Source organism: Salvelinus fontinalis, chromosome 3, assembly GCF_029448725.1.
Source record: "Salvelinus fontinalis isolate EN_2023a chromosome 3, ASM2944872v1, whole genome shotgun sequence".
NCBI classification, from domain to species: Eukaryota; Metazoa; Chordata; class Actinopteri; order Salmoniformes; family Salmonidae; genus Salvelinus; species Salvelinus fontinalis.
In genome coordinates, this window is record NC_074667.1 from 50,593,445 (window position 1) to 50,620,786 (window position 27,342).

A 27,342-nucleotide genomic window follows, 5' to 3' on the forward strand; every position below is an offset into this window, starting at 1 on the left:
CCTCCCTCACTAGCTTTAAGCACCAACTGTCAGAGCAGCTCACAGATCACTTCACCTGTACATAGCTCATCTATGAATAGCCCATCCAATCCACCTCATCCCCATACTGTATTTATTTATTTATCTTGCTCCTTTGCACCCCAGTATCTCTACTTGCACATTCATCTTCTGCACATTCTACCATTCCAGTATTTAATTGCTATATTGTAATTACTTCACCACCATGGCCTATTTAAATAAAGGTGAAATAAAAAAAATAAAAAAAATCTAATCTCGATAGTAGTGCCTGCAGCTCGCTCTGTTGATGGTTGTTGAACTATTGCTCCTGTGCTTTGCATGTCCTGCAGCTACAGCCCACACATACAACTTATTTTGCCTTACTATGCTCAATACAGCCTGTACTCAAACTTTAGATAGTGTGCTCATAGCAACGGAGAACCCATAATTTGTACACACGTACACACACACACACACACGTACACACACACACACACGTACACACACACACACACGTACACACACACACACACACGTACACACACACACACACACACACACACACACACACACACACACACACACACACACACACACACACACACACACACACACACACACACACACACACACACACACACACACACACACACACACACACGTGGCTGTGTACGTGTGTGGCTGTGTATATGAGTGTGTGTGGACATGCATGATAAAGTTGTTACCTTCCTCTTCATCTGCCTCCAGCTGCAGCCTTCACAGCAGGCCTTCCCTTAACACATTTCTCTACTGAAGGAAAGACTTTCATGAAGTACTGTAGCTCCCCAGGCTTCAACTCCAAGCAATTTTAAACCATGTATTCTAAAGTGGCTGTATTCATGTAGCACTGTGTGGTACTCATCTTTATTTATGAAAAATGTGTCTGTTATTGAAAAACCTATAGATGACAACAAGAACGCAGAAATTTAGAAGCCAGATTAAAGGTGATTGACTGCAAACACAAGCCCCAATACAATAGTCACATTTATTGATATTTTAATTGTCTTCTCTCTATACATTTAGATACAAGAAAACAACACAATGGGAATTTATACAATGAATACATGTGATGCATGTGCGTATATAAAGCGGGTATGAACATTCAGTAGCATAAATCCATCACATTTGTCTCAGGTTTTATGATGATAAGTCTATAAGACACAGTCCCACAGGGAGTAGAAGGTCTGTTTGTGCACTACAGAACAGTACGGTGCTGAAATCAAACAATTAGCCAATAATGTTCTGTTTTGTTTTTACCTCGCCTACACTAGTGGAGGCTGTTGAGGGGAGGCCTGCCCATAATAATGACTGGAATGGAGAAAATGGAATGGCCATGTGTTTGATGTATTTGATACCATTCCACTAATTCCACTTCAGCCATTACCACGAGCATGTCCTCCCCCATTAAGACGCCACCAACCTCCTGTGGCATACACATGTTTAACTTCTTTTTTCAGTCCTTTATTTTCACATCTTATTTTTTTTACCTGTATGCGCAAATAACAAATACATTTTAAAAACTATGTAGGCTAAAATCAAATCTACTACCGGCATATTTATTTGTCACATGCACCGAATACAACTGATGTAGACTTTACCATAGAATGCTTGCTTACAAACCGTGTAGACTTTACCATAGAATGCTTGCTTACAAACCGTATATATACCGGTAGTACACAAACCTACCTGTGTTTCCTACAGGCAAATTATTCCTACAGGCAAATTATTACAAAAACACCTGTTAATTTGCGCCGGCTCTGGGGACTTTTGCAGGTACAAATGTGTTTAATTGGTTTGACACAAGGGTTGACAAGATGGCCATGACAGATGTCCTCTACTATAACAACATCACTCTTTGTAATACGACCAAATGATGTGGGGACCAACCGACAAGTTGGAAATCACATTGAATAAGTTACAATGTCTATTTTATATACAACACATCGCAACAGATAAATATCAATACATGATTACAAATTCAGTGCCACATAGTGATTTGTGGACATATTTATGAGCTTTGTGGAAGTTTATCTGTCAACAATTAAACATTGTCTGTCATCTGTTTACTACAACCTATCCAATGCAACAGTCTATTACATAGGGAGATCTTTAACCTCTCTGTATCTCCCCTCCTCTCTCTATTTACAGTGCCTTCAGAAAGTATTCATACCCCCTTGACTTCTTCCACATTTTGTTGTGTTACAGTCTGAATTTAAAATGAATTAAATTGAGATGTTGTGTCAATGACCTATCCACAATATCCCATAATGTCAAAGTGGAATTATTATTTTATAATTTTTTACAAATTCATAAAAAATGAAAAGGTGAGAGATCTTGAGCCAATAAGTATTCAACCCCTTTGTTATGGAAAGCCTAAATAAGTTAAGGAGTAAAAATGTGCATAAGTTACATAAGTTGCGTAGACTCACTCTGTGTGCAATAATAGTGTTTAACATGAATTTTGAATGACTATCTCATCTCTGTACCCCACACATACAATTATCTGTAAGGTCCCTCAGTGAATTTATTTCACAGATTTAACCACAAAGACCAGGGAGGTTATACAATGCCTCGCAAAGAAGGGCACCTATAGGTAGACGGGTAAAAAAATTATGTTTTTACATTTAATATCCCTCTGAGCATGGTGAAGTTATTCATTACACTTTGGATGGTCTATCAATACACCCAGTCACTACAAAGATACATGCTTCCTTCCTAACTCAGTTGCCAGAGAGGAAGGAAACCGCTCACGGATTTCATCATGAGGCCAAAGGTGATTTTAAAACAGTTCAAGAGTTTAATGGCTTTGAAAGGAGAAAACTGAGGATGGATCAACAACATTGTCACGTTCCTGACCTGTTTTCTGTTAGTTTTTGTATGTGTTAGTTGGTCAGGACGTGAGTTTGGGTGGGCAGTCTATGTTTTGTGTTTCTATGTTGGTTTTTGGGTACGTGATATGGTTCTCAATTAGAGGCAGGTGGTTTTCATCTCCTCTGATTGAGAATCATATTAAGGTAGGTGTTTTCACTTTGTTTGTCGTGGGTGGTTGTCTCCTGTGTCTGTGTCTATGTACGTTGCGCCACACGGGACTGTTTCGGTTTGTTTGTTCGTTTGTTCGGTTTATGTAGTCTGTTCCTGTTTCATGCGTTCTTCGTTATATGTAAGTTCGTTAGTTCAGGTCTGTCTACATCGTTTATTATTTTGTAAGTCATTCCAAGTGTTTTTCGTGTTCGTCTTTGTCTTGTTTAAATAAATATCATGTCATATCACGAAGCTGCATTTTGGTTCAATCCCTGCTCCTCCTCTTCGGGTGAAGAGGAAGAGGAAAGCCGTTACAAACATTGTATTTACTCCACAATGCTAACCTAATTGACAGAGTGAAAAGAAGGAATACAAATATTCCAAAACATGCATCCTGTTCGCAATAAAGCACTAAAGTAAAACTGCAAATAATGTGGCCAAAAATGAACTTAATGTCCTGAATACAAAGCATAATGTTTGGGGAAAATACAACACAATACATCATTGAGTACCACTGATCACATTTTCTAGCATGGTGGTGACTGCATCATGTTATTGGTATGCTTGTCATTGGCAAGGACTAGGGAGTTTTTTGTTGTTGGTAAAAATAAACAGAATAGAGCTTAACACAGGCAAAATCCTAGAGGAAAACCTGGTTCAGTAGGCTTTCCAACATACACTGGGAGACAATTTTACTTTTCAGTAGGGCAATAACCTAAAACACAAGGCCAAATATACACTGGAGTTGCTTACCAAGACGACATTGAATGAGTGGCCTAGTTACACATTTGACTTAAATTGCCTTGAAAATCTATGGCAAGACTTGAAAATGGATGTCTAGCAGTGATCAACAACTAACTTGACAGAACTTGAAGAATTTTTAAAATAATAATGTGCAAGTATTGTACAATCCAGGTATGCAAAGCTATTAGAGACTTACCCAGAAAGAATGACATCTGTAATCGAGGCTAAAGGTGATTCTAGCATGTATTGACTCAGGGGTGTGAATACTTATTTTTTAATAAATTTGCTAATATTTCTAAAAACATGTTTTCACTTTGTCATTATGGGGTATTGTGTGTAGATGGGTGAGCCCAAAAATCTACTCAACCCATTTTGAATTCCGTCTGTAACACAACAAAATATTGAATAAGTCAAGGGGTCTGAATACTTTCTGAAGTCACTGTATATATGAATAGATGACAGTGTACACTATGTACATAGTTCCATCTTATATTATATCAGTAGGATATATACATATTCTTGTTCCGAATCAATGACACCTTTAAACCCATTCTTAAAGTAGTTAAGGCATGGGTAATACAGATGTAGGATCTTCATTTGAACACTCTTTTGTTGCTGAGACTTTTCCTGCTCAGCAGGAAATGCAATCTTGCTGTGCATTCAAGTTTTAAAAAGGCTTCTAAATTTTATAATTTCCACTTTAAAATGTCAGACTTGTTTTACCCTAAAAAAATGTATCAAACCCTACAAAAAATGTCCATTAATTATAATCCACATAATAATTCACATTTCCTGTTGATGCAGGATTGTTTTCCTGTTGTAGCAAACTTGCTTCAAATAAGGTCCTACATCTGTATTTAGCAGATCCAAAAGGATATGTATTTGTGTATCTATATGGGTGACAATGTTTTTGTGTTGTCTTAGAAGCTGCCTTCCAATGCTTGAGTGGGTGGAATTCTGATCCTCTGCTGGCCAAACAAACACTCATATAGGCTACTGTAAAGAAGTTACATAAGCATCTTAGTGTTTGCACTCAGGGATATACAGCAGGGTTTCCTAAACTCGGTCCTGCACCTGGGGGGGGTGCAACTAGTGTGTGCTATTCTTCAGGGGCTCTACCAGGCAACGATCAATGGTTTCGCTGCCCTCCAGCTGTAACTGGCGTCCCTTCCTTGGCTCCACCCAGGAGTTGTGTGTGACGGTCTCTCCTGGCGAGGGGTCCACCTGCAGTAGTGACACCACCCTCTTCTTCACCTTGGCTCTGAGGGCAAGCCGTAGCTTCTGCCTGGTGAAGGCATAGAGCAGTGGGTGGGAGATGGTGGTGCCATAGGCCAGGGCCAGGAACCAGAGGCGCAGGCTGACCAGGGTGTCACTGGGGCCCAGGCCCAGGATCAGCACATTGGCAACGGACAGAGGAGCCCAGCAACCTAGGAAAGTGGAGACGATGAGGAGGGACATCCTGAAGACGCGCTGCTGGCGCTCCCGCCGGTCCCGGTGACGCCTCACGGCCCGCCGCAAGGCAATGATGGCCGACACAGATGCCTGAACAGTGGGACCGGTGACAGGGGCAGCAGGTGCAGGGGTAGCAGCAGCAGCGCCTTCTGAGCTAACCAGAGGGGCTGAGGACAGGGCTGGGGGGGAGGTGGCTGTGGGAGATGGGATGAGTGGAGGGTGAGAGAGGTGCTTGGTTGTGTCTGTACACTGCTCTCCTCCCTCTATCACTCCCAGCCCTGCCTTCTGCTTCTGTCTCTTACGGCGCCCCCTGCAGGAGGTTGCCCTGAAACACTGGCTCTTTTTAATATGGGAGCCGATGCGAATGTTCAAGGCCCGCAGGATCCGTGAGTATGTGAACAGCATGACTGCCACTGTGATAAAGAAGATGGGCACCTGCAGCAGCAGGTGGTAGTACATGGCCAGGCCTGTGTGGTAGCCCTGTCCACCCACACAAAGCATCGTCCGGTTACGCCACACTAGGGCCAGGGTGATGTCGAGGGAGGTGGTGGAGCTGTGCTGTCCACTCTCCGCCCCTCCGGTGAGAAACTCCAACTCCAGAAAGGGGATGAAGAAGACGGCCAGAGACGTGGCCCAGACGGCAGCCAGCAGCAGCCCCGCCCTCTGCGGGGTGAGCAACCGGTTGGCGGGTCGGACAGAGATGTCGTAGCGGTCCACGCTGATGACCAGCACATTGATGGCGGTGGCGATGGAGGCGAAGGTGACACAGGCTTCGTGGAAGCAGCAGAGCAGGGCCAGGTTGGGCCCTGGGGGTAGCAGCACCACCACCAGGGTCAGAGGCAGACACAGCACGCACAACATCACGTCCAGCACATGCAGGTTGACCGTGACCATGTTGCTGACCGAGTCGACCAGGTTGGACTGAGAGCAGTAGAGCACCAGCACGGTCAAGTTGCTGCTGAAGCCTAGCACCAGCTCTAGCATTAGGAAGGCGGTCAGTGACACCTGGAAGCCCAGGGGGTACGGCATGTACCAGGCTGTGCTGGAGGAGACACTTCCCCCCGAGACCTCCTCCAGGGCCCCCACACTTAACACCGTCCCAGCCCAGTCGCTCGGGGCTGGGGTCGGGGTGTAGCTGTCTGTCTCCATGGTGGTGACTTCTCAAGCGTCAGGGGTAGTATTAACCGTGATGTGTTCCCATTGTGCAAACTGGCTCCATGATGATGGTGATGGAGAACAGCGCAGTAACAGTCCTGTAGAGAAAGGGAGACGGGGGATGAATTGTGTGTCTGATGGGGGTCTTGAAATGGTTAAAGCTATAAGCCAAAGATAAGTAATCAAACACACAGGCAATCAATTGCTCTTAATGGATTATCAGAAATAACACATTCAACAACTTAGAAATGGGTTCTGATCTTTGGCCAGTAAGCTATATCACCTGCTGGATCGTTCTGACAATTCGATGACTTTTGAGATATGTAATTTAACCTAATTTGAACATTTTGTCATAAAGAGCACATGTTCAACTTCATAAAAGACATGTTTTCCCATCTCAATAGGTTAAATATAAAAATATACTGGTAAGTGCCTATTAAGTGCCAAATAAAGTAACGGGGTTTCCGTAACAGGGTTGATGATTTCATCTTAAATCATCCATGAATCCCGTTGTGACAGGGGGAATGGATGCTTGTTGTGTGCAACAGGGATTGGCAATTGAATGCAAGCTCCACCATTTTTTCCCTTCACATTCTAGCCTGTTGTCTATGGGTAACAGGTTTGACGTGTTATGCTCGACTTGCTCAGTTTTCCACCGCAAAACACCAGAAAAGGGCCAAAAATAGTAGAACCAGCTCACCTGCTTTTACATTATGATTTGACTATTAGATGTTCAATATTTATTTTAAAAATGTTTTTATTAAGGAATAGTTTCACCATATTAAAACGAGTTCAGTTCACATAACAGGGTTGACTTTAAAATGAGGAACAGACGTAAATAAATCACTAATCACATAATCACACAAATAATCATACTCAGAAATTACTTTGTCAAAGCAACAAAATAACTAGGGCTTTACAATGATGGTAAAAACCTGGAGAAATGTTGGGGTTACGTGGGTTAAATTCTTCCCTAGAAGTCACAGAGGGCGCACAAAGGAACATGTCAAAGTCTTTATTTATTTAAAAAATCTGATTGATTGAATTTTCTATGTGGTCTATATTAAATGGTCCTTCATTGAATATAAGAGGCTTTAAAAATTATAGTTTTTGCATATATTTTTGGCGTAAAGTGCTTAGACCTTATTGAGCAGTTTGTCAGAATTGACAGCTCTTTAAATACATTTTAGGGCATCATAATAAATTCAGAGAAATGGCAGTAGGTCATCTAGAAGCGTCTGTATAATCCCCTGGAGGTGAAATCTACATCAGGGCTCTCTGACAGATACGGCCTCTTTCATCTCCTCAAAGAGATTGACTAAATGTCAGCATTAGTCAAGGTGGCTTTGGTATACAATTCACAGAGCTACTGTAAGAGAGTATTTACAGTGTTACGTCAGAACACGCAGCAAAACAGACAAACATGCATGAACTACACATATTTTATAATAACATATCATTTGGTATTTATGGTGTACAATAATTTCCTGACATTGCCACTTGAAACTGATGAACGCATGTTTGTGTGTAAGAGATGGGAGGAAGTATTAAATATACTAATGCAACTGCAGTAAGTAATTGCAAGCTCTTTTTACATCGCTGTACAATAAAGATGTAGCCAACGCACCAATCCACTGCACAGTCTCTCACATATGCTGTGTACAATGCACCCGCAGAAACACAATCAGCCAAACAAAGTAGTGTGCTAAGCCATGTGTGTTAGTGGAATGAAGCGTTCAGAGATAAAATGTATAATTTGTTTTCTATACTGAGGTGCTCGTGGGTAATCAGATTAGTGTCTACATGCCAGACTATAACCCCATGCTGTATTGACAGCATAACAGTGGTGATGTCCATGACACAATTCCCAAACATTGATTAGGGGCCAGCTGCTGAGGGCAATCAATTGATTAATCGAAATCCCAATCTTTGCTCTAAATCAGGAAATTGCGCCAGAGCCCAACCCCCTCTGCACTACTCTAGAAATAACACATTTGGTTAAACGATGGACCCAATCTCTCATGTTGTCGTTGCCATAGCAACTGAGCTGCGAGGGTCTAAATTAATCAGGGAACACAGATGCTGTAGTACTACGGAGCTACTGTGTGACACCATGTTGGTGACAGTGTTAAACGACCCACGATAGGCTACAGTTACAGCCTCCTTGTTGGGACTCTAGAAACAGGCAATACTTGTAGAGTTTATTCCAGCACTGGAAGGCGCGTGAGAACATCAACTAAGACATGATGAGATAAATGCCAAGGCAGATACATTTGCCAGTATACTATAAAAGAGAAAACAATGAACCTATAGTGAAAAGAGATAAGGAGAGGTCAGGTAGAAAGGGATGAGCGGAAAGAGGGGAAAATAAGGTGAGAATTAGATGGGTAGGACTAGGGAGGGAGGGATGTGATGGAGCACTGTAGTCCTACGCTCACTTATTATAGAGATTTCCAGCTGGCTGGGTTCGTGGGCAGACTGGCTAATCACGACTAGGCTATGAGACGATAAAGAGATACATACAGTGAGACAGTGTCACAATACAGAGGCGGATGCAAGATGCAAGCAACGATGGTTTAATGAAATAGTTTACAGCATCAACAGGACAGACAGAATATACTCAGACAGAATCCAACCCAGGGCCTAGGGCACATCCTCTGATGATAGCGTGCTGAGAAATCCAAGGGAGTGAGTCCGGCTGGGTAGGAAGGAGCACAGCAGATAATCCCCACAAGGGCTGCGAGAGAAAGAGCACTGACACACGACACAACCTCAGGGAAGAAACAACGATCTGACAACAAGAAACACAGGTTACAGAACATATAAAGGGGAAGAAAATTAATTCCAGCTGGCGCAGACAATCAGGCCAAGATTGGAAACCACGCCCACACAAACACAGGAGAGAGAGAGAGAGAGAGAGAGAGAGGCAGTGGATTCATGAACCGTGACACTACCCCCCCTAGGAACGCCTCTTGGCGTTCCCAGACAAATTTACCTGTCGATTGAAATCGATAAGGGAGTGATCCAGAATGTCCCTAGCGGGTACCCAACTTCTCTCCTCCGGACCGTAACCCTCCCAGTCTACCAGGTACTGGAATCCGCGTCCCCTCCTTCTCGAGTTCAAAATCCGATTGACAGAAAAGGTGGTCTCCCCATCAACTAGTCGTGGCGGCGGGGGAACCGGGACCGGCGGGTTAATGCGTGCCTGAAACACCGGTTTTATCTTGGACACATGGAAGGTAGGATGAATTCTCCTATACGCCGGAGGAAGCTTGAGCCGGACCGCCACCGGACTAATGATCCTGGTGACCTTGAACGGCCCGATAAATTTGGGGGCAAGCTTGTTAGAAACGGATCGGAGTGGAATGTTCTTCGTGGAAAGCCACACTCTTTGTCCAACGACGTATACCGGAGGCTTCGACCGGTGGCGATCGGCCTTAGCCTTGGTGCGCGCCCCCACCCGGAGGAGAGTCTCACGGGCTCTGCTCCATACGTGACGGCACCTCTGGATGAAAGCGTGAGCGGAGGGAACAGTGACCTCGGACTCAGTACTGGGAAAGATAGGTGGCTGGTAACCTAAACTACACTCAAACGGAGAGAGACCCGTGGCTGCCACTGGCAACGAATTGTGAGCGTACTCAACCATAGAGAGTTGTTGACTCCAGGAAGAGGGGTTCTTAGAAACCAAACATCGCAACACTCTCTCCAAATCTTGGTTGGCCCTCTCCGTTTGACCGTTGCTCTGGGGATGAAACCCTGAAGAAAGACTTACACTTGCTCCCAGTAACCTACAAAACTCCTGCCAAAACTTGGACACAAATTGGGGCCCCCGGTCAGAAACTACGTCCATCGGCAGGCCATGTAAGCGAAAGACATGATCCACGACCGTTACCGCTGTTTCCTTGGCAGATGGTAATTTAGGCAAGGGAATAAAATGAGCCGCCTTCGAGAACCGGTCCACCACGGTCAAAACAACCGTCTTGCCCTGGGAGGGCGGGAGACCGGTAACAAAATCTAGCGCGATGTGGGACCAGGGTCTCGAAGGGACCGACAGCGGTTGGAGTAACCCATCTGGGGGTCGATTAGAACTCTTCCCAGTGGCACAAACCGAGCAAGCCAAGACAAAACTGTGAATGTCACGAGCCATCAGCGGCCACCAAAAGCGTTGCTTCACTGAAAAGCTAGTACGGCTGACTCCTGGATGACACGCTACGTTGGAGCAATGCCCCCACCGAATAACATCGGACCGACACCCCTCCGGCACAAACAACCGATTAGGCGGACAACCGGGCGGAGGCTCTACTCCTTCTAAGGCCGTTTTGACCCTCGATTCCACCTCCCATGTGAGAGTGGAGACCACTAGGATCCCGGGTAGGATGCACTCGGGAGTGGATGGACGTTCGGAATGGTCAAAAATACGAGAAAGGGAATCGGGTTTGACATTCTTGGAACCCGGCCGATACGAGAGAGAGAAGTCAAAACGTCCGAAAAAGAGTGCCCACCGCGCCTGCCTGGAATTGAGTCGCTTGGCGGTTCTGATATATTCCAAATTTTTGTGATCGGTCCAAACTATAAAAGGTACCCCCGAACCCTCTAACCAATGGCGCCACTCCTCCAGTGCTAACTTCACTGCCAACAACTCTCTGTTGCCAATGTCGTAGTTGCGTTCCGCAGGTGATAACCGATGGGAAAGGAACGCGCAAGGGTGCATCTTGTCGTCAGAAGAGGAACGTTGGGAAAGTACCGCACCTACCCCCACCTCTGAAGCGTCTACCTCCACCACGAACTGACGCGAGGGATCGGGAGCTATGAGGATGGGAGCCGAAACAAAGCGGCTCTTGAGTTTGGTGAATGCAGCCTCGGCTGCATCGGACCACCTGAACGTCACTCTGGGGGAGGTTAAGGCGGTAAGAGAAGCGACTATCTGGCTAAAGTTGCGAACGAAACGGCGGTAGAAATTGGCGAATCCCAGAAACCTCTGTAGGGCCTTACGGGAATCTGGGCTTGGCCAATCCACCACAGCCTTAACCTTGTCAGGATCCATGCGAATACCTTCAGTCGAGACGATGTAACCTAGGAATGGAACGGATTGTGCATGGAAAATACATTTTTCCGCCTTGACAAAAAGTCCATTCTCCAACAACCTCTGAAGCACTCGTCTGACGTGCTGAACGTGTTCCTGGAGAGAAGAAGAAAAAAATCAGTATGTCATCCAGGTAAACATATATGAACTGATCAATCATATCTCTCAGCACGTCATTGACGAGTGCCTGGAAAACCGCTGGGGAGTTGGATAACCCAAAAGGCATGACCAAATACTCGAAGTGCCCTCTGGGGGTGTTAAACGCGGTCTTCCATTCGTCCCCCCTCCTTATGCGAACCAAATGATAAGCATTACGTAAATCCAACTTAGTGAACACGGATGCTCCCTGTAACCTTTCAAAGGCTGAGGACATCAACGGTAAGGGATAGGTATTCTTCACTGTGATGTTATTCAACCCACGGTAATCAATGCAAGGACGCAGAGATCCGTCCTTCTTCCCCACAAAGAAGAACCCCGCCCCCGCTGGAGAAGAGGAAGGACGAATGAATCCAGATGCCAGAGAATCAGAGATGTATCTCTCCATAGCCTCTCTCTCAGGAACAGAGAGTGAATATAACTTGCCTTTAGGCGGAGACTCACCTGGCAATAACTCTATTGCACAGTCATAGGGACGATGCGGAGGAAGAGAAGCAGCACGGGACTTGCTGAACACCTCCTTCAGGTCGAGGTATTCAACGGGCACGTTAGACAAATCCACTGCCTCCTCTAGAAACACAGAATCAGACAGATGAACAAGCAGACACTAAACAGGACTCAAGACACTTGTTACTCCACATAGATATAGAGTTATGACCCCAGTCAACTCTGGGGTTGTGTTGGGTGAGCCAAGGGTGGCCGAGAACTAATGGTGCAAGGGGTGAGTCCATGAGTAGAAATGATAGTGTCTCAGTGTGATTGCCAGAAGTGATGAGTGTGATAGGTTCAGTGGTGTGAGAAATGTTGGGGAGTTCTTGACCATTGAGAGCGTTGACGGATATCTTGTGCGTGAGTGAGGTGATAGGAATCTGGAGCTTGTGAGCGAGCTTGAAGTCCATGAAATTACCCTCTGCTCCTGAGTCCAGTAAAGCTTGGGTGTCGTGCGTGTGAGTGGCCCATCTTAGTCTTACCGGGAGGAGAGTAGATGATGAGGTCTTCTCTGTGATGACACCACCCGATAGTAGCCTCATACTTACTACCGGGCCTGATCTTTTACCGGACAGGAGTGGATAAAGTGGCCCGCTCTACCACAGTAGAGACAAAGTCCTTGGGATCTCCGCCTCTCCCTCTCCTCCCGGGGGAGGCGAGCTCTCCCCACCTGCATGGGTTCGTGAGCGGAGGCTGAACTGGCCGTGTTCCCGCTGCTGGCATGCCAACCCTCCGTGTCGTTATACGGTCTGTTAGGGTATGCTCGGCGGCCAATACGACTCAGACGAGCGTCGACCCTCAATGCTAGTTCCACTAGTCCATTTAAACTCCTGGGAAGGTCCAGAACATAAACCTCCTTCTGGATCCGGTCCTCCAGCCCATGCAGGAACATGTCCCACTGCGCCTCCTCGTTCCACTGACATTCTACGGCCAGAGTGCGGAATTGAATGGAGTATTCCGATACTGAACGGTCTCCTTGGCGAAGGTCAGCGAGTAGTCTGGCCGCCTCCCTACCCGCCACGGCCCGATCGAAGACCCTTCTCATCTCCTCGGAGAGTGTCTGGAAGGAGGTGCAGCATGGGTCCTGGTTCGCCCACACCGCCGATCCAAAGGGCCGCTTTGCCTGATAGCAGTGTGAGTACGAATGCTACCTTAGACTGTTCACGGTTGAAGGTCCGTGGCTGCAACGAGAAATGCATGGAACATCTCGTCAGAAAAGCTCTGCAATAGTCAGGATCACCTGAATAACCCTCTGGTGTCGGTAGCCGTGGCTCTAGCTGGGAATCCGGCTCTGGCGGGGCGTGTTGAACTGCCGGTGTAGGTGGCGCAGCGAGACCCCCCAGCTGTTGTAATTGTTGGGTCAGCTGGGATACCTGCGTCGCAATAGCTTGTACTGCCCGACCTGTGCTAGAGATGTTCTCCTCTTGTTGGTCCATTCTTGTGATACTGCGGGAAATGAATTCGGTCAGACTTGTTGAACTCGCTGCATCCATGATGTGGTCAGATCGTTCTGTCACAATACAGAGGCGGATGCAAGATGCAAGCAACGATGGTTTAATGAAATAGTTTACAGCATCAACAGGACAGACAGAATATACTCAGACAGAATCCAACCCAGGGCCTAGGGCACATCCTCTGATGATAGCGTGCTGAGAAATCCAAGGGAGTGAGTCCGGCTGGGTAGGAAGGAGCACAGCAGATAATCCCCACAAGGGCTGCGAGAGAAAGAGCACTGACACACGACACAACCTCAGGGAAGAAACAACGATCTGACAACAAGAAACACAGGTTACAGAACATATAAAGGGGAAGATAATTAATTCCAGCTGGCGCAGACAATCAGGCCAAGATTGGAAACCACGCCCACACAAACACAGGAGAGAGAGAGAGAGAGAGAGAGAGAGAGAGAGAGAGAGAGAGAGAGGCAGTGGATTCATGAACCGTGACAGACAGGGACTGCGGCTGAACGAATCAGTTGGACGGGCCTTTGATTTCCATAGGCGGGCACCTTTTTTTGTGGGGGGGCAGGGGGAACTTACTATATATCCTACCATTTCTACCTATCTGTATGAGTTATGATTACTTTTATATGCACATTTTTGTGGTACAGTTTCATTTCTATAATAAAGTTTTAATATGTCATAATCAGTGTAACGTGGTTAATTAAAATATATATAAATCTAAAAAACTAAATTCAACTTAGATGAGACCACCAGCCTCTGCCATCTGGACACATTGATCGCCTACACTGTGATCCATTAGTGGCTAAAGAAATGACCGTATGGAATTCAGATAGAGATAGCCTATAAGCCAAATTCAGCAGTAATCTATAACTTCCATCTTCAACTAAGTAAAATACATAGGCCTAAAGCCGACAAATAAAAACAGAAGAAAATATCCTGATAAAAACTCTGCCTGAGTTTCCGGCACCAGTGATCTTGGGACAGACAGATTTTTTTCATGGCATTTTCACTGGATATTTGGGATCATCAGATCATGATATGTTTCTCTTTCATACCGAGGCTTGGTGAATATCGAGGCTGGGAGAGTGTTGGATTTTTTTTTCAAATACTGTGAAGAACTATTATTATTTGAAAAGGATGTAAATTAAAAAAAATACTTTGTTGACTTACAATGTAAGGTGAAGAAAAAATGTATGAGAAGCTCAGCTTATGGATGTGGTGAGTTAAGACAATCAAAAATCAGACATCCCAAATGGGCACTTTCCTACATATGCATGCAGCAGGCCAGGTAGGCCTACTTCTATGCCTGCTCTGGCATGCACTCCCTCTGTATGTTCCTAGAGAAAAACCAGACACTCATTACTCACATGGAGCACTCCAAACAAAAGACAATGAAAACATTTACAAAACTCGTCAATTTTTGGTTATGAAATAAACCAAAACTTGCTTCTCACAACTGTAGCAGGTTCTGAACTCTGCAAACAACGTTTTTACATTTACTAGGCCTACTGGTGACATACGTAATGGGGAATTTATGAAAAATAAATACAAGCAATGAGCAAACAATTCACACAATGAATGTGCAAGAATTGACGGGAGACAGCTGAGTGCATTCTGGAGAGCTGAGTGCATGTATTCTGGAGAGAAACAGGCCATATCTTCGCCACACACCCCTCCCCTTCTTCTTGTTGCAACATTTGAAATTATACTCAAGACACATTATTTTCACACATATTTTAGATGCTTTTCACTGACAGCCTCAACTCAATCAGCTCGGCCTATTGACACACGCGCTGCCCAAATTGAGGGCTTCCCAAATAGGCATACTGTAGGCCTACACACTTGTGAGTTGAAACAATGCACAGCATTAAAAAAAATAATAAGCTAATGATCCTCTGTGGCTAAGTCAAGCTCTCTGGTGAAGCATTTTGAATGATTTTATTTAGACAGGAGTTACTATATAATTTGGGCAAAACATCAATTTACTTTAGGGGAAGCCAGCATCCGAACAGTGCACCATGCAATCGCCAAATTTTCTTTCCAGTTCGCAAGCGGCTGGCCTACCAACGGGAGTCGTTGTCCCAAAGGTGGGAAGGCAGGCTACAAGCTTAGGTCTGGATGATATGCCCATAAAAACACATTGGGCTTATTCTGGACAGATTTTGGTAAGAGTGAGCCCTCTCGCTTCGCCTCTTCCTCTCTGCTGGAGAAATCATCTGAGCGAGCCAAACAGCACCCCTCTGTCTTAATATATGTAGCCCATGTATATGATCCTGTCTGTCCAAAAATAGTATGACATGCCATACTCTTTTTTTCCAGACAGCATCAGATACATGCGCTACACATTCTGAGACAGAGGGGTGCTGTTTCGCTCACTTGGATGCTTTAAGAGAAGGATTGAGGGATGAAGGGAGGCAAGAATGGCAATCATGCTGCGCAGGTAAACAAGATGCCCCAGGGAGAGAAGATGGAGTTGGGGTTTTTCCACTCCAATCTCTCCCATCAGCCTAACCCTGTTCCTGCCTGCTCTAATGCTCCCTCTACTCTGTGTTTTCCTCAAAGGGCTTACACCCATATCATCTACCTTACACACACCTCATCCACCTTACACACACACACATCATCCACCTTACACACACACATCATCCACCTTACGTACATTTTACACACACACATCATCCACTTTACACACGCACATCATCCACCTTACACACACATCATCTACCTTACACACACCTCATCCACCTTACACACACACACACATCATCCACTTTACACACACATCATCCACTTTACACACGCACATCATCCATCTTACACACACATCATCTACCTTACACGCAGGTAGCCTAGTGGTTAGAGCGTTGGGCCAATAACTGAATCCCCGAGCTGACAAGGTAAAATCTGTCATTCTGCACCTGAGCAAGGCAGTAAACCCACTGTACCCAGGGTACTGAAGACGTGGATGTCAATTAAGGCAGTCCCCCGCACCTCTCTGATTCAGAGGGGTTTGGTTAAATGCAGAAGACACATTTCAGTTGAAAGCGTTCAGTTGTACAACTGACTAGGTATCCCCCTTTCCCTTTCCTTTCCACACATCATCTACCTTACACACACAGATCATCCACCCTGTGTTGAGAGCTGCATGATAACAGGTGGGACACTTATTGTCTCTCTTGATAGGGGGAGACAACTTCATTCCTACCTAAAGTGTAGGGAACTGCAGTCTCTGTGATGATGATAGTGGATCGATGTAGAGTGGAATCCTGTTGTACTCTGTATGAATCCCGAGTCTCCAATACCTTGTTGTTCTCCTGCATGGCTGTGCTTCACGGACCCCCCCCCCCCCCCCCCCCCCCCCCCACCACCACCACGTTGAACAATGAAACTAGGTTATGTCCGCCTGCGTTGACCTTGCAAATTATAGGTTCAGGCGCAAAAGCAGACATCATTTTTTCAATGAGGTTTGAGACACTCAAGAAGGTGTTATGATATTTTAAAGACCATCCAATATGACATTGGCTTGACCCCAACACAGGGCCACATGGCCTTACAGCCGCATGTCTGATCACTGAACACAGTGGAGCCTCACCTCCTGCATGTGGAAGACCTTGGTTACCATAGTGTCAAAGTGTTTTTCCCATCTCAAGGGAGAGAGCTCCCATCTGGCAGACCAGAAAAGTGTTAATAGTTCCCCTTGTTAGATCAGTGTCTAGACAGTCAGTGATGAAAGCACTGCAGAGAGCGCAACAAGGGCACTACCAGATTTCAACTTAGCACCAGTCCAGCTACGAGCTGTCCATCCTGATCACTCAGCAGTGAATAATCAGCATGCTCCGCAGGTCTGCACCCTCAGAGTCAGTCCCAAGCTCTGGATAGTGTGAACCCAGGTGAAGCAGCTATGGAGCTAACTTCCTAATTAAGACCTCTGTTACTGCTAGAGGAGGAGGCCCACAGGGAAGCTCTGCTCCACCAAGAACAACGGAATTCATAAGAGCCAGGTATAGCAGGATCTAATGAATGCCCAACAGGGCACCTGTTGAGTCAGCAGCCTGAATACAATAACTAGTCCTTGCACTCTGCTGAGTTTATAATGAAGACTGACTTACTTACCTACTGAGAGTTTAACCTTTTGTCAATAGGGAGTGCTATTTGCACTTTGTAATAATTTCGTTCCCAAATTAAACTGCCTCGTACTCAATTCTTGCTCGTACAATATGCATATTATTATTACTATTGGATAGAAAACACTCTCTAGTTTCTAAAACCGTTTGAATTTTTTCTCTGAGTGAAACAGAACTCATTCTGCAGCACATTTCCTGTCAGGAAGTGAGATTTCTGAAATAGAGGTCCCTGTTCCAGTTTATAAGTCCCCATGTAAGCTATGGGGCTATATGCACTGCATACGCCTTCCTCTAGATGTCAGTAAGCGGTGAGAATTTGAATGGAGTGGATTGCACCAGCTCATGGAACGGAAGTACCGTTCTTTTCAACGGGGCGCATGGCGCAAGAGGGACATCACAATGGCGTCCTGCAAAAGCTTTCGTTTTAGCAGTTCTATATCTCCGGTCATGTTTTTATTCGTTATAGGTGTTAAAGACATCATAAGGTAGTTAATTTAAACCGACTTATAACAGTTTATATCAGTTTATTGCGATTTTCTGGGATTTCTTTGTGACGCGCTATCACGAGTTGGACACCTCTCCAGTGGATGGCTATCGTTAGCTGCTATTGAAGGTGGTAAATTACCTTTAATGGCATCAAACCATTAAAGGCTCTGCATTTGTCCTCGTGCGCCTAAATCTTAGTTCTGCTTTGGATACCATCGATCACCACATTCTTTTGGAGAGATTGGAAACCCAAATTGGTCTACACGGACAAGTTCTGGCCTGGTTTAAATCTTATCTGTCAGAAATATATTAGTTTGTCCCTGTGGATGGTTTGTCTTCTGACAAATCAACTGTAAATTTCGGCATTCCTCAAGGTTCCGTTTAGGACCATTATTGTTTTCACTATATATTTTACCTCTTGGTGATGTCATCCGGAAACATAATGTTAACTTTCACTGCTATGCGGAAGATACATAGCTGTACATTTCGATGAAACATGGTGAAGCCCAAAAATTGCCCTCCCTGGAAGCCTGTGACATAAGGCATAATTTTTTTAAACTTTTAAGCTCAGACAAAACAGAGATGTTAGTTCTCGGTCCCAAGAAACAAAGAGAACTTCTTTTGGATCTGACCATTTATCTTGATGGTTGTACAGTCATCTCAAATAATACTGTGAAGGACCTTGGCGTTACTCTGGACCCTGATCTCTCTTTTGACGAACATATCAAGAATATTTCAAGGACAGCTTTTTTCCATCTTCATAACATTGCAAACATCAGAAACTTTCTGTCCAAAAATGATGCAGAATAATTCATCCATGCTTTTGTCACTTCTAGATTAGGCTACTGCAATGCTCTACTTTCCGGCTACCCGGGTACAAATACTAAAAACACTTCAGTTAGTGCTAAACACGGCTGCTAGAATCTTGACTAGATACAAATACTAAAACATTTGATCATATTACTCCAGTGCTAGCCTCTCTACACTGGCTTCCTGTTAAGGCTAGGGCTTATTTCAAGGTTTTACTGCTAACATACAAAGAATTAAATGGGCCTTCTCCTACTCATCTTTCCGATTTGGTCCTGTCATACATACCTACATGTATGCTATGGTCACAAGACGCAGGCCTCCTTACTGTCCCGTAGAATTTCTAAGCAAACAGCTGGAGACAGGTACTTTCTTCTATAGAGCTCCATTTTTATGGAATGGTCTGCCTATCCATGTGAGAGACACACACTTGGTCTCGACCTTTAAGTCTTTATTGAAGACTCATCTCTTCAGTAGGTCCTATGTCTGAGTGTAGTCTGGCCCAGGGGTGCAAAGGTGAACGGAAAGGCACTGGAGCGACGAACCGCCCTTGCTGTCTCTGCCTGGCCGGTTCCCCTCTCTCCACTGCGATTCTCTGCCTCTAACCCTATTACAGGGGCTGAGTCACTGGCTTACTGGTGCTCTTCCTTGCCGTCCCTAGGAGGGTTGCGTCACTTGAGTGGGTTGAGTCACTGACGTACTCTTCCTGTCCGGGTTGGCTCCCCCCTCGGGTTCGTGCCGTGGGGGAGATCTTCGTGGGCTATACTTGACCTTGTCTCAGGGTAGTAAGTCGGTGGTTGAAGATAACCCTCTCGTGGTGTGGGGGCTATGCTTTGGCAAAGTGGGTGCGGTTATATCCTGCCTGTTTGGCCCTGTCCGGGGGTATCGTCGGACATGGCCACATTGTCTCCCGACCCCTCCTGTCTCAGCCTTCAGTATTTATGCTGCTATAGTTTGTGTGTCGGGGCGCTAGGGTCAGTCTGTTATATCTGGAGTATTTCTCCTGTCTTATCCGGTGTCCTGTGTGAATTCTCTCTCTCGGCCTGATGACTCCTTGCTGTCCCCAGTCCACCTGGTCATGCTGCTGCTCCAGTTTCAACTGTACTGCCTGCGGCTATGGAATCCTGACCTGTTCACTGGACATGCTACCTTGTTCTGGACCTGCTGTTTGTAACTCTTTCTCTACCGCATCTGCTGTCTCTAACTGAATGATCGGCACGTCCTTTTGCGATATTACAACAACAAAGAAGTTACTGTTTTTTCCCCCTATGACATCATTACATGCACAATAGAAGAGCACAATATGTACTGCTAAAAAAATTTTTTTATCATGCTGTGCAACGTCTCCTCAGCTCAGCAACAAAAACCATAACAATGGAGGTGGGGTGGCCATGGCGCTATTTCCACCTACTGCGGATTCCAACACACACACACACACACACACACACACACACACACACACACACACACACACACACACACACACACACACACACACACACACACACACACACACACACACACACACACACACACACACACACACACACACACACACACATTTGTTTCCTAAATGAATACATGGACAATTCATTTATACAGTGTGTTAAATAAAGTGGCATACACTGAGTGTATAAAACATTAGGAACACCTTCCTAATATTGAGCTGCACCCCCTTTTGCCTTTAAAACAGCCTCAATTCGTTGGAGCATGGACTCTACAAGGTGTCGGAAGCGTTCTACAGGGAAGCTGGCCCATATTGACTCCAATGCTTCCCACAGTTGTGTCAAGTTGACTTGATATCCTTTGGGTGGTGGACCATTCTTGATACACACGGGAAACTGTTGAGCGTGAAAAACCCAGCAGTGTTGCAGTTCTTGACATACTGAAACCGGTGCGCCTGGCACCTACTACCATAATCTTTTGTCTTGCCCATTTACCCTCTGAATGGCACACATACACAATCCATGTCTCAATTGCCTCAAGGCTTGAAAATCCTTCTTTAACCTGTCTCCTCCCCTTCATCTACACTGATTGAAGTGGATTTAACAAGTGACATCAGTAAGGGATCATAGCTTTCACCTGAATCCACCTCGTCAGTCTATGTCACGGGAAAGAGCAGGTGTTCTTAATGTTTTGTACACATACATGTATAGTCCCTTGCACTTGTTTCAGCTTTCTTGGTCACTACCAGTGCTTCCTTTTGGTACAAAATATTTCCTTCCTGCAAACAGAAGGAAATGGCTGAATATGGAATATCGTGAGGTACTGGCAACGGTCTCCTAATTAGTCATGTGACCAAACTCCGTAACACACTTAGAGAGCCATATTTTCAACTCATTAACTCCAAGACTTGAAATGTGAATTATCTGGCTATTCGAGTGGTCTGACCTTCGTCAATAGCATAACAAAATAGAGCCAATCGAGGGCTACGGGCCTGTTCAACTGTGATTGTCTTATTGACCATCTGTTTGGAATTTTAACAGCCACACATTCTGTGTTACGGACCGATCCTTTCTTTTTATGCAGAAATCCAATAACCATTTCTTTCCAGGTCATAAATATTTTTGTTCATTTCAAAATGGCGCTAAGGAGCAGTTAGAGCCACAACTATTCGGGTTGAAAGTGTGGTTGCATGAAATAGGGAGAAAATACAAGGAGCACAAGGAGAGGCAAGCGGATGAAAGCAGGAAAAGATGAAGATGGTGTTCTGGTGGTGTGACAGAGATGTAGAAGATAAGGTCTTCTGTAAAAGTAACATTTAATATAGCTAGATCCAAACAATCTATTAAAAGTCGTTGCATTTAGAGGCCTTATGGGGACCTTATGTAAGGCCTATTTAGGGAGTAAAATGTAATTTACATAATATATTTTTTAAATGTGCTTTATCTTTATAAGATTACTCTAGTTTAGGTAAACATTGTGAAGCATTTTTATTTTGTGGGAAAACTGGCCAAACAGCATGTTGGTCAGATGGAAGGTTGGACCTTGAAAGGCAGAGACACGTGTTCACTGTGTTGCCCTATCACCTGAATGATTTATTGTTGGGCTTTTACAGAAATATGGACCTGAAATAGAACGATTGTGAAAACTTGAGCAGGTTAGACATAGATAGAGAGACAGAGACAGAGACAGAGACAGAGACAGAGACAGAGACAGAGACAGAGACAGAGACAGAGAGAGAGAGAGAGAGAGAGAGAGAGAGAGGGAGCGAGCGAGCGAGCGAGAAAGAACGAGAGCGAGAGGAAATGCAGAGGAAGAAGAGCCTTTTGATAGTGTGTGTGTTTGTATGTGTGTGTGGGTGTGTGTGTGCGTGTGTGTATACGCACGTGTGCGTTAGTGCATGAACAGATGAAGTCGGAAGTTTACATACACCTGAGCCAAATACATTTAAACTCAGTTTTTCACAATTCCTGACATTTAATCCTAGTTAAGATTCACTGTCTTAGGTCAGTTAGGATCACCACTTTATTTTAAGAATGTGACATGTCAGAATAATAGTAGAGAGTGATTTATTTAAGCTTTTATTTCTTTCATCACATTCCCAGTGGGTCTGAAGTTTAGTCAATTAGTATTTGGTAGCATTGCCTTTAAATTGTTAAACTTGCATCAAACGTTTTCGGTAGCCATCCACAAGCTTCCCTCAATAAGTTGGGTGAATTTTGGTCCATTCCTCCTGACAGAGCTGGTGTAACTGAGTCAGGTTTGTAGGCCTCCTTGCTCGCACATGCTTTTTCAGTTCTGCCCAAACATTTTCTATGGGATTGAGGTCAAGGCTTTGTGATGGCCACTCCAATACCTTGACTTTGTTGGCCTTAAGCCATTTTCCCACAACTTTGGAAGTATACTTGGGGTCATTGTCCATTTGGAAGACCCATTTGCGACCAAGCTTTAACTTCCTGACTGATGTCTTGAGATGTTGCTTCAATATATCGACATAATTCTCCTCATGATGCCATCTAGTTTGTGAAGTGCACCAGTCCCCCCTGCAGCAAAGCACCCCCACAACATGATGCTGCCACCCTCGTGCTTCACGGTTGGGATGGTGTTCTTCGGCTTGCAAGCCTCCCCCTTTTTCCTTCAAATATAACGATGGTCATTATGGCCAAACCGTTCTATTTTTGTTTCATCAGACCAGAGGACATTTCTCCAAAAAGTACTATCTTTGTCCCCATGTGCAGTTGCGAACCGTAGTGGATTTTTTAATGGCAGTTTTGGAGCAGTGGCTTTTCTGAGTGGCCTTTCTGAGTGGCCTTTCAGGTTGTCGATATAGGACTAATTTTACTTTGGATATAGATACTTTTGTACCCGTCTCCTCCAGCATCTTCACAAGGTCCTTTGCTGTTGTTCTGAGATTGATTTGCACTTTTCGCACCAAAGTACGTTCATCTCTCAGAGACAGAACGCGTCTCCTTCCTGAGCGGTATGATGGCTGCGTGGTCCCATGGTGTTTATACTTGCGTACTATTGTTTGTACAGATGAACGTGGTACCTTCAGGCGTTTGGAAATTGCTCCCAAGGATGAACCAGAGTTGTGGTGGTCTTGGCTGATTTCTTTTGATTTTCCCATGATGTCAAGCAAAGAGGCACTGAGTTTGAAGGTAGACCTTGACATACATCCACAGGTACACCTCCAATTGACTCAAATGAGGTCAATTAGCCTATCAGAAGCTTGTAAAGCCATGACATAATTTTCTGGAATTTTCCAAGCTGTTTAAAGGCACAATCAACATAGTGTATGTAAACTTCTGACCCACTGGAATTGTGATACAGTGAGTTATCAGTGAAATAATCTGTCTGTAAACATTTGTTGGAAAAATGACTTGTGTCATGCACAAAGTAGATGTCCTCACTGACTTGCCAAAACTATAGTTTGTTAACAAGAAATTTGTGGAGTGGTTGAAAAATGTTTTAATGACTCCAACCTAAGTGTATGTAAACTTCCGACTTCAACTGTACATGTGTGCATGGGACTTTGTGTGTGTGGATGTGTTTAACTATTCTTGTGGGGACCAGAAATCCCCACAAGAATAGTAAACAAACAAAAATTTGACCAACTTGGGACATTTTGTTAGTCCCCACTAGGTCAAATGCTGTTAGTGTTAGGGTTAGAATTACATTAAGGGTTAGGGTTAGGAGCTAGGGTTAGTGTTAAAGTTAGGTTTAGGGTTAAGGTTAGGGTACGAGTACGGGTTAGGGTAAATAGGATTTTGAATTGGACTGAATTGTGTGTCCCCCCAAGGTTAGCTGTACAATACCGTGTGTGTGTGTGTGTGTGTGTGTGTGTGTGTGTGTGTGTGTGTGTGTGTGTGTGTGTGTGTGTGTGTGTGTGTGTGTGTGTGTGTGTGTGTGTGTGTGTGTGTGTGTGTGTGTGTGTAGGGGAGGGGCAGAGGATGAGGAATGCTGGTCATAAATCCACTTGGCTAAAATGATGAGGTTACTTATCTACAGCAGAAGGCAATTAGAGGACAATTCATTCAATTAATCTTCTGGCTGCAGGGAGACAGAGAGCAGAGTGATGCCTCTGCTGCCAACATTCCTGCCATAATAAATGTGTATGTCTGTCAAGAGGTTCCCCTCTGTTCACTATCAAAGTATTTCACAGAAGAACACACACAAGGCACTACAGAGAGGTAGGAGAGTTCACACCCAAATCCTTTCATTAAGACCATTCCCCTCTCTCATTAATTCCTTCCTTCCACCTTTCCCTCTCTCCACCACTCCCCCCATAGACATCTTATCTTCCCATTCCCTTCTCCATTTCCCCTTTCTCAATTTGTATTTCATCAGCTGGAGCCATCTGCTTTTAGTATCACTTTCCCAACTAACTCTCACAGTCTCACTGCAGAATTAGACGTTCATTCACATTCTCCAAATGTCAAATTTCGAAGTTAAGGGGTTAAGTTTAGGCTCTCATTCTGAAAATTAAAAATCCAGTGTCCACAACTGGGATCGAACACGCAACCTTCTGACTCTGGATCAATCCCAGTTGTGGACATTGGTTTCTTATTTTTGTTTTTAACCCTATCCCAAACCTTAACACTTATCTTAACCATTTGGAATTTGTGCCTAAACTTAACCCCAAACCTTAACCCCAATGAGTACCGGTTTTGAAGGCATTCCCCAACGTCCTCTAGACGTCCAATTTCAAAGTCAATCTTGAATGACCTGGCTGCACTTTCCATTCCCTGTCAATAGGTTCACTTCCACCTCTCTTTCTATCTTCTCTCCCAGTATCATTGATGTATCTGCACATCACACATTCACTCCTGGATATTGGCCTATTGAATGCAGAGAGAGAGATGGTTTCCTAGTCAGACCTCTGAAGACTGCATTGGAGGTATTCCCAGAGGAGTGTGGGAGAAACACACAGCCTCTGCGCCTGTATATGTTCCCACAATAAAGCCGCCTGGTGGGTTGAAAATAGCTCATACTCATAAAGTCAATCAATACTATTTAGCCTACTTACAGACTTACCACCAAAAAGCCAAGAAAGCAAAATGAGTCCCATTTCTCTTACTACAGTTTACATTATTATCTAGAAATAACGAATCAATATTCACAAGTAATTTGATGCAAAAGAAACATTGACCTATTTGGTAAATAAAATAACACACTAGGACTCTAGCACAAGGAAATAGAGCTATGACATAATAATAAACACAAAGATGTAGGCTTTTTTGATTACATGTTCAACATAGTATTACTATTGATGTTATTACAATATTATATGGAAGATAAGGTACAAGGTGCTATTGGACTACAAGAAAGTAGCCAAATAATGTAGACACATACTATAGTGGGCCACATTCATTTTAACATTTATTAATTCATGCAGTGTGTTTACATTTAAGATGTTATTTGAAGTTGCTCAGGTAAAATAGTGGAACAGGACTTACCTGTTTGTAGCTCTCGGTCTTCTATTTGTTGTATTTCAGATCATGTTTAATGGCTATGTAATGTGATTATATTGATGCTGTTGTAGTCTACATCCCTGTCACTCTTATGTAAAAGCTGCGCTGTTGCCTCTGTGTTGGAGATGATTGTCCTGCAACAGTATTATGTACCGTGAAGAATCCCGTCAACATGTTGTGTGTCTTCGGAGACCACATGCTGCTCAGCAGAGAGTACGCTACCACTAGTCACATCAGACGTAGAGCTGCTTTCCCTCCATCCGATAACCGGCTTGCACATACTGCACAGTGCGGTGTAGGATTCAGTAATTACTTTATTTCGCGCCCTGAGTGACAGGAGGGAGGTGCTTCATTTGACAAGGAAGGCCAACTCTAGCGCGTGGAAAAGCATATGGTAAATCCTGTAAAGGCAGGATTTCATTGAGTAGCCAAGAGGAACAAAAAATACACATCCTGTAACGAATGCAGTCAAGTTGAAATAAAAGAAGGCTACAGTGTCTGGTTTATTTTAGATTAAACTAAAAGGACAGTGCCTTCAAAAAAATTCATACCCCTTCACTTCTTCCACATTTTGTTGTCACAGTCTGAATTCAAAATTGATGAAATAGCCCCCCCCCCACCCATCTACACACAATACCCCATAATGACAAAGCGAAAACATATTTTTTGAAATTGTTGCACATTTATTGAAAATGAAATACAGAAATGTAATTTACATAAGTATTCACACCCCTTTACTATGACACTCCAAATTGAGCTCAGGTGCATCCAATTTCCTTTGATCATCCTTGAGATGTCACTACAACTTGATTAGAGTCCACATGTGGGTAATTCAATTGTTTGGACATGATTTAGGGGGGAAAAACTGTCTATATAAGGTCCCACAGTTGACAGTGCACGTCAGAGCAGAAACTATACCATGCAGTCCAAGGAACTGTCTGTCCGTAGAGCTCCGAGATGTAATTGTAATGCGGCATATATCTGGGGAGGGATACAAAACAATTTCTAGAGTGTTGAAAGTTTACAAGAGTACAGTGGTTTCCATCATTCAGAAATTCAAAAAAATATGGAACTACCCAGACTCTGCCTAGAGCTGGCCGTTCAACCAAGCTGAGCAACCGGGCAAGAGTGACCTTGGTCAGAGAGGTGACCAAGAACCCAATGACCACTGACAGAAGTACAGAGCTCCCTTGGCTAAGATGGGAGAACATTCTCTATAGCACTTCACTAATCTGGGCTTTATTGGAGAGTGGCCAGGCGGAAGCCATTCCTGAGAAAAAGGCACATGACAGCACGCCTGGAGTTTGCAAAAAAGGCACGTGAAAGACTCAGAGCATTAGGCAAAATATTCTGTGGTCTGATGAGACACAAATGGAACTATTTGGCCTGAATGCAAAGCGCTATGTCTGGAG

The 27,342-nt window shown here is 44.4% G+C and overlaps 1 protein-coding gene across 1 annotated transcript; it reads right to left on the reverse strand.

The window, feature by feature from the left end:
* Positions 1-1,007: 1,007 nt before the first annotated feature.
* On the reverse strand, positions 1,008-26,385 carry LOC129851063 (G-protein coupled receptor 22-like). Its single transcript, XM_055917247.1, has 2 exons — positions 25,916-26,385; positions 1,008-6,506 (listed from the first exon to the last, which is right to left on the reverse strand). The coding sequence occupies exon 2, from the start codon at positions 6,400-6,402 to the stop codon at positions 4,891-4,893; it is 1,512 nt and encodes a 503-aa protein (XP_055773222.1). The 5' UTR covers positions 6,403-6,506; positions 25,916-26,385; the 3' UTR covers positions 1,008-4,890.
* Between the last annotated feature and the right edge of the window lie 957 nt (positions 26,386-27,342).